Source organism: Barbus barbus, assembly GCF_936440315.1.
Source record: "Barbus barbus genome assembly, chromosome: 15".
Classification (NCBI taxonomy): domain Eukaryota; kingdom Metazoa; phylum Chordata; class Actinopteri; order Cypriniformes; family Cyprinidae; genus Barbus; species Barbus barbus.
In genome coordinates this window covers 14,468,879-14,487,338 of record NC_136743.1, presented here as the reverse complement: position 1 = coordinate 14,487,338, position 18,460 = coordinate 14,468,879, and the positions used below count along the sequence as shown (strand labels likewise).

The window sequence follows — 18,460 nt, the reverse complement described above, 5'->3', positions numbered from 1 at the left end:
TATAGAATGTCCCATTTCTCTCTAGCACAACCAGTAAACCTGAGAGGGCAATTGCAGTCATGAAAAGAAGAATGGGATCCATTGGGAAAAGGTCAAAATGGAGATAATCCTGAAAGATGGGTACTTAATTTTCACTTGCTGTATCTTTGTTGCTTTTTATCATTGTTTAACCTTGAGAAATGAATGCTTGTTTAAATCACATCTCACTAAGCTGCTATGTTGAGGGCTTTGTTCACAAAACAGGGAACCAAATCCATTACAGAGAGTAGAAAATACCCAGCAGCCCACAAAACGTCAAGGCAAACTCTCCAATGCATTGGATGCAATGACAGGAGGCTGTCATAAATCACAGGAGTGGGCTAATTGATAATGTTTGCGTTAATCAGTAATTAAAGCGTAACACAAAAATGGCTATAAAACAGATGAAGTTTATATGGTAATCAATGTGGCGCTGTCACATAAGTCAACTCTAGGTTAATTAGTGTAAATACATTTTTGACAAAAGCTCTAAAATGACTCTGTTAATTAACTAGTGCACTAAAGCGAAATTATTCACTCAATGTTTACCTCATGTAATTATATACGGCAGTTAATCAGAAAGCATTGCCCCAATGCTTTACCAGCTCCTGAGTTCATCAAGAAGTGACGTTTGTGTTTAGCAAAGCAAAAAGCTAAAGCTAGTTGCTTCGACAAAAACATTTACAACCAATAACATAATACAACCATAAGGAACCAACTATCTTGTGAATGTGGTACAATAGTTCAATAAACAATACAGTAAGTTATTTTATTTACAATTTTATTTACTCAGAATATTTTTGCTCTGTCAATCAAAAATAAAGTGAAGCCACTGCAGCATTTTCTGTTTCTGAGTCTCTGAGCAACACATACTTTGTTTCAGAATGAATCACTGTTTTGAATGAATTTTTGAGATAATAATTCACTCATAAGGACAGTCTCAAACAAAAATTGCCATTCTTGATTTGATTGCATTATTCTCAATTTTTTAAGCAGGCCATTTTGGACTTGAATGTCAGCTGTTCTCTGTTATTTTAAAGGGGTCATGAACTGAGAAACCAAAATTCCCTTGATCTTTTGACATATAAGAGGTCTTTGTGCTATAAAATCATCCTCTAAGTTTCAGAACTCGAAACTTTCTTTTTAGTCTTAAAACAGCTTATATTGAAGGCAGTCTGCCAAAACAGAGGGAATGTACCCCTCTATGACAAAATAGTGTGGCTAAACACCACATCTGCAGAAGAAGATCAATGCCTGCTTCTACATCGCAGCTTGTAAATAACAAGAAGCAGACGCAGGTCTACGCAGAAACAAAACGATAGAGATACTGTGCAGTGCCAAGCTGTGGAAAAACAGTCTTTGCATTTCCTTCCTTCTGATCCCAACGTTAAGAAAGAGTGGATGAACTTTATTTTTAATAAAGTTCCAGAGCGTGTCAGTTAGAACTTGGTCATTTTTTCACTTCATTTTGCCACAAATTCATTTACAAACAAGGCACAATTCGACACAAAATTTTCAGAAAGCAGTTCATGACCCCTTTAATGGTAAAATTCAGTCTGTTATGCTGAATATCGTAAACATAAACATACTGGTTTGTAGCGCAAATAGTTGAATCATTCACTGCACTTTGTGAATCTTCTAGTTATTTACCTATTGAAAGTCTTACACATTCACAGAAAATAGCTTACTTCTGAATTTACAAATAAGGTGGATACAAAATTTTGTACTTGTATTTTTTCCAGTTTCCAACTTTGAGCAAGTTGGTTGTGTCATTGAAGATTCTTTATTAATGTAGAAAAGGAACGGTGAAAGTTCTTCAAGTATCAAGGCCACCAAAGAAGTGGACAGTTGTGCTCTACATCCATACATAACGCAGCATCACAGCACGAACGAATGCATACATAAGTAATGAGGACTAAATGTGAAGTAATGATTTAAATGTGCATAGCAGGGCACTGAAATTTATTAGATATCTGCTGCTCTAGAAACCAACTATATCATTTATGATTAAAGTCAGAATAGTAATGGCACCCTGCTTGTCCTTGTTCGCATCACTAAACCTTAGTGCTGAATCATTCCCAGCAGGCCAGTCCTACAGGGACACACACATATGCAGAGTGCAAGCTGCTGCAGCCTGGTGATGCTCCCTTCTCTCTGTCAGGTCTGTCACTGGCAGCCAAATCCTTAACCTCCCCATTACCACAATTAATGCCCGGGTGAGGCCACTCCCCCCAGCACAGCTCCAGTCACTGTGACAGGAGGCTGAAGCAGGGACGAACCTACCATTAATCACCAAACATGAATAATCAAACGTCTGCTCAGAGCCAAGGCCTGCAAAAAATGTCATCCCTTGCCAAAGCCGGAGAAGGATTTGGCTGGGAAATGACTCATTCACGCTACAGAGAACAGAGAGCTCTTTCGTTATGTGCGCGCTCAGACTTGTGATTTCACCCCTCGTGGTCTGATAGGGAGAGATGCTGTGGGTGGGTGGGTGGTCTACTAATAAACCATTTGTCCCTTAACTTTCACCTGCAGGATCCACCCCCTCATCAGCACAATTAAACTGAGGGTTGACCTTCATTCTAAAAGTCAGAAATGAGAGAGGCTCTGTTCCAAAACCTAGTGTGCTGCCTACGTAGGCAGTATTTCAAGGTATGCACGTAGATGTTACAAAAAGACATTCGGAGGGGGGAGCGTGGGAAAGAAATTCTCCTCATTAGAAGTTAGTGCACCATTAGAATGATTTTGAAACTAATATTTTAAGGTAAAAACTTACATTGCTTTAAATTACACGTTGTTTTGACCAAATTGACCAAAGCAAAGACTTGTTTTTTCAATCAGTGCATTATTCAGTGAAAGAAAAATAAATCCAAAATGGCAGATGAGAAATTAAATACTTATATTTCATTCAATACTGAAAAATGCATTTATTTTACTCAGTATTTGTGTACACTCTTAAAAATAAAGGTTTCAAAATGGCGTTTTTGCAGTGATGAAGCCATACAGTGATGATGGATTTTCCATAGAAGAACCTTTCAGTGAACAGTTACTGAAATAGGGGTCTGTGGTTAAAATTAGCTCAATAAATTTTCACGTTTTATTCTACAACATACAACACTCCAGAAACATAAAAATTCTACAACATAAACTACACCTCACTCCCGATTTAATTTTTTTTTTAAAGCTTTTACTGGAAAAAGGTCTTCAGTTTGTACATTTTAAATAAAGAGCTGGTTGTGGTGGTGATTTTGCAGTCATGTGACCGTGGTGCAGTTAATTTATAGCCTAACTTTAGATTTTACTTCCGGCTGAATGTATTTAAGTTTTAACATTTGCAAATGTTGTATTCAAAACATGTAAGAATCATACCCTTTTGTTGGTCACAGAGCTTATTTTCTGCAATACCACAGAAAATAACAAATCATATTGGCTTTTTGTTGAGGGAAGCAGGATGATACAAACTTCTGGTTTGGCTAACAAAATCACGTCAACCCTGCAGCAATCCACTAAACTCTATTAAAATTAATTTTTGAGTTGCTGCCTAAAGAGAGTGTTCCAAATGATGAGGTTCTATGACAACCAGGATGCTGCTTATACTATATAAGCGGCGAAGCTGCTCACTAGGTTTTGGAAAAAAGCTAAGGGAAGAAAGGATTGGGTCTTGTCCATGGATTTATAAAAGGTTTGCTAGGCATGCAGTCTGAAAATCCTTCAGCAAAAGGTGATGTAACATTTGAGCACTCACTGGATTGAGACAAACTCCTGTTTGTCTTTGTTTAGGCTTTTGTTCTGGTTCAGTCAGGTGAGCCTATCTTTCATTCCCATAGCAGAAACATTAACACCACAAAACCCACCTTAATGTTTCAGCGCAACAGCCAAAATAACCCACGGGGCCAGAGGAAGAAGAGGAGAAGCCCCTTGTGGACCACTGAATGTTGCGTGGCATAAAAAACTGCCAAATAAAAGCATCATAAATTATGCAGTGAGGATGCTTGACTGAGCATGATTATTGGAAATAAAGCTAATGGAGTGATAATTTGAACGGGATGCAGCAGAGTTAAATCTAATATAGTCTTTATGTGAGATACACACCGATCCTCCTCAAAAAGTAAATGTCAGTTTATTGGTCAGTTTATTGGTGTGCAGCTAAAGTGCGCCAAGATACTACAACTGGATTTATTCCACCAATTCTACATAAAACATTGTCAGTGAATCATTACAATTTGCAGTGTTATATCGTATATATAAAATATTATATATTGTATCATATTGTATCAGCCAATATTAGATTTATTAAGGTTGCTATTATAATATATGCAGTATGTAATAATATTTCATTTATATGTAATATTGCAATATAATAATTCACTAACTATATATGTATGTATGCACATTGCACATATATACAGTATACCAACAGTATGCTTTTCATGATGTGTATATTGAAATTCTGGCTGATATAAGATGACAATTATTTTCATGTTATGGCTGATAACTGATAAATATCTAATATTATAAATGTACAGTAGTATGTAAAACAATAGTTTGTATTCCTACCTGTAAATATAAGCATCAAAACATTATAATGCACAGTATTAAAGAATAATAAAATATTAAAGAAATAATAAAGAATAAATATTCCTTTTTGAAATAATTTCTACAAATAAACTAAACTCAATTTTGTAATGTAAATGCACACAGCTCTTAGAAACAGCAACCTTAATAAATATCTAATATTGGCTAACACAATATGTTTATATGTACTGACACAATGAGATGTTATGCATCCTTATGTTTTATTTAAAACTATTTAACAGTATTTTGTGCCTCATTTTCATAGTAATTGACAAAAAATAAATAAATACAAAAAAATTGATCAGTGATTTCATTGATAAGGTCAACGCTATGCAATTAGTCAGTTATTTTTCATTTCTTACTCAGACAGACGTGCCATTGCTAAGTGCCACATGTTCAAAGTTTGTGCAGCGCCAACAAAACTGCCACACTACAGGCCTGTTTGTATGTCATACAACTAGCTTCTGGCATTACGGGCAGATGAATAGAGAACTTACACATGCTGAACAGAGTAAATAAGAACAGTCACCAGCCCATGTAATCGCTGCAGCTCTAGCTTGTAGCCGATGAAGCGTGCAGACTGTTAAAACAAACACTCTAATGAGCATAGAGCTCCTCTGTCCTCTCGGCTTGCTCCCTGGCTTGCTCCCACGAGCACAACGCTGAATAAGCAGTCATTTTCACATGAAACATGCACTTCATGCACTTCCATTCTGGTGCATGCTTTTGTTTGAAAGAATACAGGGAAAATGACTGCTGGAACAACAACATGTGACAGCTCAATCAAAGGCTGCGCACATACAAAATAGATTAGACAAGAATTGTGGATTCATGGATAAAGGCAATGCTAAAATGCCATTTTTTTATTTCACCTTGAAGAGAAAGTCATGACAATTCTCCCATAGTTTACTCACAAACATGTTGTTCCAAACCTGTATGAGTTTCTTTCTTCTGTGGAACATAAAAACTGTTTTGTTCGTGCATTGAAATTCAGCAGGATCCAAAATGACTTTAGATACCTTTAAGCTTTATTTTATGAACACATAACAAAATAAAATTAGCTCATAAAATAAAGTAAGTAATACAGGTTCGAGACAACATGAGGGTGAGTAAATGTTGACAGAATCTTTACAATTCCCATCCCTGACTTGCACAACACAGCAATATTGGACTGACCAATGGCGTGAGTTCTGCATGTCCGACCAATGGAAGATGGGGGATTGTACGGGAAACGTATTTGTGACCCTGGACCACAAAACCAGTCTTAGGTTGCACGGGTATATTTGTAGCAATAGCCAACAGTACATTGTATGGGTCAAAATTATTTTTCTTTTATGCCACAAAATCATTAGAATAGGAAGTAAAGTAAAGATCATGTTCTGGTTAGTAATTTCTGGTTAGTAATATGTGTTGCTAAGGACTTCATTTGGACAATTTTAAAGGCGTTTTCTCAATATTTAGATTTTTTTACACCCTCAGATTCCAGATTTTCAAATTGTATCTCGACCAGATATTGGCCTAACAAACCATACATCAATGGAAAGGTTATTTATTCAGCTTTCAGATGTATAAATCACAATTTCAAAAAAAAATTATTGATTTATTACTGGTTTTGTGGTCCAGGGTCACATTTGACTACAGTAATTGTCACTCACATGACATTGCAGTGATGAGCAAACGTGCATCCAACCAATTCCTGATGGATAAAATCAAGTGCCATAGACCCTTTTCTCATTCAATAGACGTCACAATAGAGAAAAAAAGATTAGTTGCAATTTCCTTTTTATACCAACAGGATTCTCCCAAGGTATTCTTCATCCTTACATCCTTATTTGGTCATCCAGAACATTTCTGTCAACCAATCAGAGTTTAGGTATAAGCTCAAAGGGCTGAACAACATTTGTATCAATATATCAAAGGTTATGTTATATTGCTTTAGGACCAACATGTTCTACTTCAGTAAATCAAGTTGTTTGGGGCAACTAACCACCAGTCAGTTTGAGATTACAGGTGGCTAATTCTGACAGCTCCCACCCTACAGTAAAATGAACCTTTAATACACTGTTTTGACAGCTGTAAGAGAAACTGGGGACTCAAAGAGCTGCTAACAGCCACATAAATATGATTTGTGCAGCTAGGAGCGGTGAGCTCTAACAGGGTGTGAACGTGTAACCCACGGTTGACCCCCTCTTTAGGAAATAGTTGTCAGCAGTGTTGTGGATTCAGCACACATGCTTGAATAGTCCTGAGAGGCGGCTTGAACTGTCTGCAATGAGAGAGGTCAGGAAATGTCTCTGTCACGTTCAGCGACCACTTCCATCTGCAGCCACCCACTCAGAGCACAGATCAGAGAATCTGCACTGCACATCTCAGCATTAGACTATATTAATGCTTCCACATGCCTGAGCGGGCAAATGCTTCTGACATTTTTCAACAAAACAGTCACATAAATTTGATTACCACAAAATGGGCAAATAAATCCTCACATCTTACATTAATAGCATAATTCTGGAACCAAAGGAGTTCTGTTAATTCACTGACAAGCATATGGCTTATAATGGTGGATATAAGTCTTGTCTGTAATATTTTGATGAATGCAGAGAATCTATGTATTTTTGCTTACAAAGGCTGCAATTATTTGATCAAAAATACAGTAAAAACAGTCATTTTAATTTAAAATAGTAAAAAAAAATAATTATATTTTAAAATGTAATTTATTCCTCCGATGGCAAAGCTGACTTTTCAGTGTCACATGACCCTTCAGAAATCATTCTAATATCCTTATTATAATCAACGATGAAAACAGTTGTGCTGATCAATATTTTTGTGGAAACTGTGATATTTTTTCAGGATTCTTTGATGAATAGAAAGCTCAAAAGAAAAGAATACATTTGAAAAGATTTAGTATGAGAGTCACGTGACGTGCTCATGAACCTAGTCGCACTTGAGTAGAGCTCCGTACGTTTGGCCTCTTTTTGCAGATTTTTTTTGTTTTGTTTTAAGTTTTATTCATTGGTGGTGCTTTACCTGATGGCATGCAGTCATAAACAGCAGGAGATGTCTCCATCGGCTTGTCCGATTAAGAAGAAATCTAAGTCACCGAACTCAAGCGATATGATGGACAAGATGGCGAACACTGTTACACACTGAGGACATTCTAAGAACCAAGTTGACGGCGATGTGGAACGAGTTCGCTTCTCACATGTCAGTTGTTCAGTCGCTATGCTCTAAACTGGATCTTCTTACAGGGGAGATCAGAGAACAAAAGAAAGTCGTCGCAGATCACGATAGACGCATTGCCAAGCTCGAGCAACAGGTTGTGGACTTACAGGATCGCAATAGGCGCAGCAATCTGCGTCTGGTTGGATTGCCTGAAGGTTCTGAAAAGGACGACCCTATGGGCTTTTTGAAAAGATCGCTACCGACGTGACTCCCGTCTCTGGTGGGCAAAGAGATTGAAGTGGAGCGAGCGCATCGCGTGTACACAAGGCGCTCCTCAGATCGCGCTAAACCACGGGTTTTCATCTTTAAACTGCTGTGGTACATGGACAGGGAGCTCATTCTGCGGGCCGCCAGACTTCATGCCCCGGTTAAAACTTCCGACGGAGCAATGTTGTCTTTCTTTCCAGATTTTTCTCCGGTCACCGCAAAAAGAAGAAGTGCATTTGCGCCAATAGGAGATGAGAGACGCTGACATCCATAATTTTCTCCTTTATCCTGCAACGCTGAAGGTCATTCTCAATCAAGAAATGCTACACTCCCCAGAAGAAGCAAGAGTTTTTCTCAGATCCCTTTCATCCACTAACTCTCAGTGAACTTCAGCTGGTCATTTGCTGTCTAATCGGAGAAGAGATTGTCTAAATGGTTAGGTGACTGTGTCTTTCACTGTTCACTTTAATGTTCACTTCTTAATTCATAGTTCATTGTGCATACAGCATCGCTTACTGATTATGATATTTTATTTGTTTTAGTTGTATTCTGTATCTCTCTTTTCTTTATATCTTTTCTTTATTTTTTTCTTTATTTTTATTTATTTAAATAGAAATACTACCTAGTCAATATGTGACTATGGGGCCAAATGTTGGTGCTACAGTAATGTGCAGGTTTTTGTTGATGCCACGGACCATATTAAGTGGTGCTGGCAGATCAAGGTTTGTTCTTGGTTTGATCTGCCATAATTCATGGGAATGTGTTTATGTTTTTTTGAATGGTAACAGGGAGGGTGGGGGGTGGTTTAATGGTAGACTCAACTGGTTTTATTCTCAAACTTGTAATTTGTCTTATTATGCAGTAATTCTGTTTGATACCTATGACTGACCTTAATATTCTGAGTTGTGATATTAATGGGCTAAATGGCCCTCACAAACATACAGGTTTTCTGGACTTTTTGCAAAGAAGAAAGATTGATATAGTGTTAGTTCAAGAATCCCATTTGAAAGAGGAGGATATACGCAGGTGTAATACGTTTTATGAAGTGGTATCTCACTCATCTTTGGATACTAAAACCAAGGGTGTCCTAATATTGGTCCGGAGGACTTTAAATATTACTATTTAGGGTTGTGATACAGATGGTAGAATAACATAAAAACAATAGTGGAGAATAGGAATATTGTATTTCTCTCAGTTTATGCCCCTTGTACTCCTGACCCTACTTTTTTCTCTGTTTTGTCAACCTATCTCTTGACGTTTTCAGATTTTGAAATTGTATTGGGTGCAGATACGAATTCTGTAATGTCGCATATCCTAGATAGATCTGGACCAAAGGAATCACACTCTCAAGCTTTGTGATCTGACAAACTTCAGCAATGTGTAACCTCATCCTCGTTGGTGGACAGTTGGTGTTTATTAAATCCTTCTGCTAAATCTTTCACTTTCTTTTCTGCTACTCGTAAATCCTATTTGCGAATTTACTATATTTTCATTTCTACTTCTTTATCTTCAGCTGTTCGTGATGCCGATATCTGTTCCTTATCTTTGTCGGATCATGATGGAAATTTGTGCAGATTATCTTTGATCCCTCGGCCATCTCGTGCCATTAGATGGCTATTTAACCCTAAATTGTTACAGGATGAACATTTTTGCAGTCAATTCAGAAATAAATTTGCTGAGTTTATTGAAATTAACCAAGGTTCAATGGATGATCCTCGAACACTTTGGAATGCAGTTAAAGTTTTTATAAGGAATAACTCAATTTCATATGCCTCTTTCCTTCAGAAAAACCGACACAAAAAGATAGTTGAACTGGAATCACAGCTCCAGAATCTGACAAGAGATAATCAGCGTTGTTTCTCAGATAATACACTCAGTAAAATCATGGCGGTTAGGTCCGAACTCAATTCATTACTGAGATCCAGGGCAGAATTCCTGATCCAAAGATCCAGGCAGAATTATTATTTTCAAGGGAGTAGACCAAGCCACCTTTTAGCCGTAAGATTACGCAACAGTGAAAAGTTTGCTAATATTTCAGCAGTGAAATCCCAATCTGGGCTCATTATGACAGACCCAAAATACTTTAATATCGCCTTTCACTCTTTTTACTCTAACCTCTATACTACTTCTGCTGATGGTAACCCTGACTCTTTTGCATCTTTTCTGTCCAACCTTAATTTACCTAGGCTGTCAGATTCAGATTCGGAATACCTGGCTGAACCGGTCACTCTTCAGGAGCTGGAGTCAGCAATTCGATCTATGAACAAGAAGAAATCCCCAGGCACAGATGGCCTTCCAATCGAATTGTATACTACTTTTTGGTCGGATTTAGGCCCCCTCATGTTAGATATGATCATTTTTTCAGTTACTCAAGGCTCATTTCACCCATCTATTAATATAGCTGTTATTTCTCTCTTGTTAAAAAAAGATAAAGATCTGACTTCCTGTTCTAGTTACCGGCCACTTTCTTTGATAGTACTTTAGCATATAATTTAACATCAGTCCCTATCTCGCTGTCTAGAGGAATTTATGAATAGACTAGTTCATCATCATCATTGTCCTCCCCTTACGCAGTATTATCTCTAGATGCAATGAAAGCTTTCGACCAGCTAGAATGATCTATTTATGGGCGGTTCTATAGCATCTGGGTCTGGGATCGAGTTTCCTAAATATGATAAAAGTTCTGTATGCCAATCCAGCAGCCACTGTTCTCACAGGTGCTGTTCACTCATAAGCGATTCTTTATACATCGAGGTACTCGTCAGAGTTGCCCACTGTCTCCTCTGTTATTACTGTGACATACTGTGAAGTGACAAACTGCCAAGTATGGTGACCCATACTCGGAATTCGTGCTCTGCATTTAACCCATCCAACGTGCACACACACACCGTGAACACACACCCGGAGCAGTGGGCAGCCATTTATGCTGCGGCGCCCGGGGAGCAGTTGGGGGTTCGGTGCCTTGCTCAAGGGCACCTCAGTCGTGGTATTGAGGGTGGAAAGAGCGCTGGACATTCACTCCCCCCACCTACAATCCCTGCCGGCCGGAGACTCGAACCCGCAACCTTTGGATTACGAGTCCGACTCTCTAACCATTAGGCCACAACTTCCCGTTATTTGCCCTATCCTTGGAACCCTTAGCTCAAGCGGTCCGACAATCTGAAACTATTTCTATTTAAAATTAATTGGAGTAAGTCATGTTTACTTCCCCTCAATTCTAAAATTGATTCCATGTACCTTTCTATATCTATTCCATTGGTTCAAAACTTTAAGTTCTTGGGGATAGATGTTTTTCCTTTCCTGCAGGAAATCGTCTCAAAAAACTATAATGGTATTCTAGCCAAAGTATCCTCAGATTTGGAAAATTGGTCTCGTCTTCCTACTTCTTTTCAGGCCCGTGTATCAGTGATTAAAATGAATGTTCTCCCACGTATTAATTTCTTTTCTTCCATGATTCCTCTTGCTCCAATGCATGTGTTTAACGGTATATATGGGATGGGATACGTCCTCGTATTAAACTGACTACCTTACAACGATGTAGATTACATGGAGGTCTTTCTTTCCCTAATTTTAGACTGAATGTTCAAGCCTTTTCCCTCCACCCTTTAGCTGTTTGGTTTGATCCTGATGCTTCTGTGTCTTGGAGAACAATTGAGGAATCTATTGTTTATCCGTATAAACTGAAGCATCTTGTTTTTTCGGGAGTTCCGCTTAGGCAGTGTAAATCTCGGTTTGCTCCCATTGTAACCCATCTCCTCTCCACATGGAGGGATGTTGAAAGACGTTCACAACTAGTTACAAAATGGCAAAATTTTCCACAATAATAACCTTTTGTCAGACAGTACTCCATTTCATTGTCCGCAATGGATTCATAATAAAGTAAACACTCTGGGAGATATCTATGATGATAGTGTTTTAAAACTCAATATAATCTGCCAGGCACCTCCTTTTTTATGTTTTTGCATATTAGATCGGCCCTACGGGCATATGGGGTGCCTTGGAACTCTCGACTGCCTGTTCAGCTTTGCGCAAACTAATCCTTCCTGAGGAATCTCCCTCCCCTGCTTCAGTCATCTATCTCTTTCTTCTTGAGCATTCATACAAACCTTTATCTATTATTATTGGGCTAAGGATCTTAATGAGGGTGAATGAATGTTTTATTTTCCGATCAGGTATGGGGTATGTTTAAATTGTCTTCTAAAAACCCTAATCACCAAATGATTCATTGGAAATTGCTGCATAGAGTTTACTTGACTCCAATGAAACGTTTTTATATGAATCTGTTGTCTTCTCCTAAGTGTAATCTCTGTTCCCAAGGAGTTTTAGGCACGTTTTTGGGAGTGCCCCTCTCTCTCACGTTTTTGGACTCCGCTCTCACAGGACCTATCATATTTGTTGGGTACTGAGATACGTTTGAACCCGCGCCATTTTTTCATGAATGACTTTTGGGACTTCACCTTGTCCATCCAAACAAAGATGTTAGCTGCTCTCACAGCAGCAAAAAAATTGCTAGTCAACCGTTGGAATCCTCCTCACACAACGGACAGACGAACCTGGACTGTGTATCTCAATGGAACTCTCTACTTCTCGTATACATGGATCTAACCTGAAAACTGTACATTCATGGCATTCAGCTTTTAATGTTGTCTTCTTTTCTAAAATCTTTGTAAAAATTATTTTATTGTTATTTATCTATTAATATTAATGAATGTGTTTATTATTATTATTTATTTTATTTTATTTATTCATTCATTTTTTGAGTCTATCAAGGGGTGGGATGGGTTGGGGTGGGTTTTAAATTTGTACAGCTGCTTTTTGTTTTGTGCTACTGTTCCACAGAATAAAAGTTAATAAACAGTTCTTAACAACAAAAAAGCATATCTTAGTTCTGTAAAATGCAGCAAAACCATTGTTACTCATGTATTGTGAAGAAATAAACCAAACTCTGTGTCAGTTTTCAAAAACAAAAGATTTAGTATTTACTTTAGTCACATCAATTGATTCCATCCTTGTTACAAGTATATTTTCTTTCAGGGAAAAAGTATATATTTCAGAAAAAAATAAAATATTTATATAAAAGTTTGTTGTGTCTTATCTTATTTCATTAATTCAATTTTCAATTTTATGCCAATTCTATCTTAAATGACACATTTGACAGTTTTATTGTAGTAACAACTATTAAAGCAACTATTTTGACAGAAACAGTGGTTACCATGATAAAAGTGTAGTTTCACTTAATACACTTTAAAATGACAATCTGAAGTAACCTCCGTGTTAAAATATATTTTGTTGCCAATAAAATTATTCTATTATGCAAAATGTGGTACACAACAACAACACAATCATGGCTGTTGCTTGCATTGAAAGGAAGACAATGGTGTTAAATAAAGCATAAAAAAGGATAATAAGCATGCATTAACTTAAAATGATAACAAAACAACGAATAACAACACAACAGGAGATACACAAATGCACGCACACACACACACACACATATGCACACAATGTGATGCTTTGCAGGAATGAACAAACTCTGGTCTCCTATGAAGTATCACTCCTAGAAAAACCAACACAGATCTGAACAGCTGCTCTTCGTGTGACTAATTCCTATCATTAATATGATCAATCAAAAATGACTTTGGACTTGACCACAAATTAACCTTTCTATGGATGAATCAAAGGCTAGTGCTCTTCTTGTAAACAGAATGTGGAAATGTTGGAAGGAAATCCATAAAAAAAGCATTTTCTGACATATTCTGTAAAGCATAGCTTGTCTCAACACAGTCATGCTGCCCTAACATATGATGTTGAGTAGAGAGGAGAACAGTGCTTTTGCAGATGAGGAGTAGAAATGTAAATAAATGTTGGATTACTTTGTCATTCTTTGCTCGGCTTGATTTTGATTCCAGACAAGGAATTCAGGGTCGTACCTATCAGGAGACAGGCAGAGAGAGAGACAGGGTAGGTGTCTAGCACAAAGGGATTTGACATTAAAAAAGAATGTATTTATGTTTAGTTGTCTTCTTGCTGCTGCTGCATGAACATATTACACACTTGCATTTGACTCTCATCATGCACTACAAAGTGTATTTGTTGCTTTGCTGGTTTTTATTAAAGAGGGGTCTCACATAATGGATAATAACTCCCATCCATATCACTCCAGTGTGAACTAGACATTAAAAACTATAACAGTTGATTTATAGGTGAGATCAACTTTCACATTTCCAGTCAGTGCAAGCACTAATATATGGTAAGAGGTCTTCTGCATGCTACTTTTAGAAAAGCAGTACATTTCCTAAGACAATTATCAAGGGTTTTCAAACTTAAGTTAACTTAGGATAGTACTTGAATGTTTCACAGAATAAATAACACAATTATGAAATTGGACATTATTACTTTTAATTCAGCTTTCTAAAGACTGATTGGAAATTCAGATTAATCAAAAAATGTTATTGTAAAAAAAGCACCAAACACAATCATTAAAATTTAATTAAGATGAATTGCTGAAACGTTTTTCATCAGGTTTATACATCTTGCATTAACAGTGAGTAGAAAAAAATCCTGCCAATTCAACAATTGCTTTGACTTCACACTGACAATATAAAAACAAATTATTTCATTTTAGACATATTTCTTGTATAATATAACTAATACTTCTATACAAATATTTCAAACAGAATAAATGGGTCCTTACATGAAACTATTTAGCCACTTTATATTTTAAGAAGGAGATAATCATATTTACGGGTCCTTGATGACATTCAGAAAGTTTGAAAACCCAAAATCTATACTTTCCAAGGTGCAAGGAGTTATAAATAATGTAGTGTTTTGTCTATATACTGTACATTACAATATTTTGCTACAAATGACCTTTACGTTTAAAAATGCTGTTTTATGAATCATTACAAGGATTTTGGTAATGAACTGTAGCCGGTATTGTTGCCAGACCCACCCTTTAATATACCAAACACTATTAGTTAACCAAAGATAAAAGACGACTTTGACATGTTCTGCAACAGTATGAAATTGTCTGTGCATATCTGTGCATTTCTTTGCAGCCAGTAAATGCAATGCATCACACGTCATACCATCTCCACCATAGCCACTAGCAGTGAAAAGACACGGGAGAGAAACAAAAGCATGAGGAGTCAACAGAAGGGATGACAAGAAAAAAACAAACGAAAAAACAAGGTCAAATCAGCAGAAATAGGAAGCAAACAAAAAAAGGGAAAGTCCTATAATATGCTCACAAGAGATGATCGTCAATGGCCTCTCAGCACATCAAATTAATGTCACATGATAAAACCAAAAATATGCTTAATATCAATATAAAGAGTGAGTGAGAAGGGTGGAACTAACTACCTATATAATCCATAAAATCATGCGCTATCATTCCTGAAGAATGTTTACAATTGTAACAAATGTGTAATATCTTTTTATCTTTTTTTGATTTTGTATGTGTACACAGGCAAACTAAGGTACTACAGGAAGTGACATCATGTGAAGTCTGATTCATGATGAACGGGAGAGTGAAGTAAGATGTGCCCTTAATCAAGCAGACTGCACATTTGTGTCCATAAATTTAGAAAGAAACCATCATGTACAGCTGCTTGTGACTGAGAGAGCACACCGATATCATAAAATATATCTCATATTGGTGAATTTAACAACATTTGTTTTTGGCAAAGAAATGTACCACCATTCAAAAGCTTGGGGTAAGATTTTGTATTTTATATCAATACTGTTATTCAGCAAGGATGCTTTAAATTGATCAAAAGAGTAAAGATTAAACCATAAAGATTTTTATAATGTAACAAAAGATGTCTACATCAAATAAACGCTGTTCTTTTGAGTTTTCTATTCATCAAAGAATCCTGAAAATCTTGTATTGTTATTTCCACAAAAACTGTTTTAAACACTGATAATAAGAAACATTTCTGCAGAAAAAAAAAAAAGTAATTTTAAATTTAAATAACGTTTCAAAATATATGAGCATTACAGATTTCTTTAAAAACCATAAAAAAAATGTACTGACCCCCAAACTTCTGAATGGTACCGTATCTGTGGGTTAAAGCGTGTCAGATGCTTCGAGGTAAATTGTGTCATCTTAAAAATGCAAATATTATTCTGATTATAAAATGTAGAAAATTATTTAACTGCATTCAAATATGTATTGGCATCTGTCTTTGGTAGTTTACGAAAATACAAATAATATTCCGAAAAAGTAGAGATTGGAATTGGATTGTTTTTATTTTTTGAGAAGTCATATTTCTATGACCCTGTGTTATAGATGTCTTTCTTCTGTATTCAGTTGACATCAGACATCCTGAGATATAATTAGCCATATTAGTTTTAATTTCTCCTTGCCTAAGGACAAATAAAATTAAACAGTGGCACAGCTTACCCCACTCTCCCCTACAGTGTTTTAATTTACAACTTGTGTGTGTGTAGCTCTATTTGATTTGTTAATCACACAGCATGTCAATCCTTACTAACAGGGTGAGATCTCCATATGCAGTTCCTTCAAGATGCATTAGACAGTGGAAGAACTCACCTGGGGTCCTTCTGGATGCTGTCCACAGAGGGCGACCTGACCAGCGTTGCCTCCGGGGGCAGAGCAGGTCCAGATTTGCTGTAGGGAGAGTCTGTGGAGGGGCAGAACTGTAGTGTACGGTAGGGATTGGCATAGTCGGCTGTGGAGGCACCAGGGCCAGTGGCGTAGCCGGCACGGGGGAACGTTCCTGTGGCATTCTGGCTTCCTGTGCGCTGCAAGGGTATGGAGTCAACACCAGGAGAGGAAGGGGCTACAACAGGAGAGTAGGGACAGAGCAGAAAGTTCAGGACCTGGTCACAAATGCGGTTCTTTGGATCTTTGGGTGCAGCAAAGGGTGAAAAACATTACATGTTGACCAGGTATTTCAGTCGTAAGAGGGGAGGAGGACAGGAGGAGCAAAACAGAACAGAAATCACGTTAAACCATCAAAATAACAAACTGACCCATAATGATAGCTCTTCAGTAGGTGCTTTATTAGCTTGTCTGAGTGTGAATGCAAAACAGTTTTTTTCTCTCTGGCCTGTTTTTGTTCAGATTTGAATAGCTACCCAGAAACCACCACTGAGGGCTGTTCATCCTGACGGCAGAGTTTTCCAGCTGACTGGAGCTCAGCTGTGCTGGAAACATTCCCACTTTAAAGTCAACATGAACATTTACTTTTTTTTGCACAAGCCTGGTGTGCACGATTTTATTTTTTATTATTCCAAATACACATTTTTTTTAAATGATCATTTGTTTATTCTTTTATTTTTTTTATGCCATGTCAGAACAGGATAGTTTAAAACACAATACCAAGCAATAAATAAACTCTTACAGCATGCAAATTGGTAAAAAATACTTTAATATGATAGAAATTATGAAACTTTTCCTCATGGGACCTTTTTAAAAATGTCAAATAAACTTTTTTCCTTTCAAGCATCCGTTTGGTGTGTAACAACCAATTTCCACAATCCAATCAATTCTAATTCCATACACTATCCCATATCATAATCAATATCCAGAAATACATTAGGCCAGGGATCCTCAAATCTGGCTCGCGAGATACACTTTCCTGCAGAGTTTAGCTCTAACCCTAATCAAACATTAGGTTATGCAATAGATTATGGAAGCACAATGAGTTGTGAATAGCATTTGATGTTGACTTTCAATAAAAGTCAGGTGGAAAGTTTGGATGCAAAGGTTTAAGGGTTAGTTCACTCAAAATGTCAAATCCTGTCATCATTTACTCACCCTCATGTCGTTCTAAACCTGTATGACTTTCTTTCATCTTGTGGAACCTAAAAGAAGATACTGACCTTTTGAATGATGAAAAAACCCCACTGCGACACTTTTCAAAATATTTCCACAAAAGAAAGAAAGTCATGCAGGTTTGGAACGACATGAGTTTGAGTAAATGAGTAACTGATTTTTGACTAACTGTCCTTTTAACCTACAGTACATACATGCTTTTTATGGCTGTAAAAGCAGAAACCCTGAAAAGCAAATCCATTAGCCTGCAAACATGTAATGTAAGTGTAAAGAGGCCTGTGCTTTTATACAGATTACACTGTTTTTTAGGCAAGACATTTTTTAAAAGGCGTCTAGACATGCCATAAAGCACCATAAATTAATTGTAATGATATATTATACTCAGCTCAAAACTAAATGTGAACGGAAATTTTTTTACTTTAAAACCTTAACAGCAAAAACTTGATACTATCTAATAGTTAAAGTGATGATGTCTAGCGGCTCAATGCTATTAATTAGGCACTTGGGAAAATATTTCTATTTTGAACAAAAGGAAAGCTGAAACAAGCCTTTTATTTCATATTTCAACACATCTGTACCAGAGCCACGATGTTCTAGATGAGACGATTTTGTTGTTGACATTAAATTGTTAGAGAG

The 18,460-nt window shown here is 36.9% G+C and overlaps 1 protein-coding gene across 2 annotated transcripts in view; it reads right to left on the bottom strand.

Moving 5' to 3' along the window:
- LOC306881949 (catenin delta-2-like) overlaps positions 1 to 18,460 on the bottom strand; it is a 75,544-nt gene that overhangs the window by 24,412 nt on the left and 32,672 nt on the right. Inside the window, exons 8-9 of one of the 2 annotated variants that reach the window (XM_079436339.1) lie at positions 16,577 to 16,826; positions 13,896 to 13,952 (exon numbers count right to left, since the gene is read on the bottom strand). In XM_079436339.1, coding sequence (XP_079292465.1) covers positions 13,896 to 13,952; positions 16,577 to 16,826 — 307 coding nt within the window. The remainder of the gene's footprint in view (positions 1 to 13,895; positions 13,953 to 16,576; positions 16,827 to 18,460) is intronic. The other variant, XM_079436340.1, reaches the window with a different exon arrangement.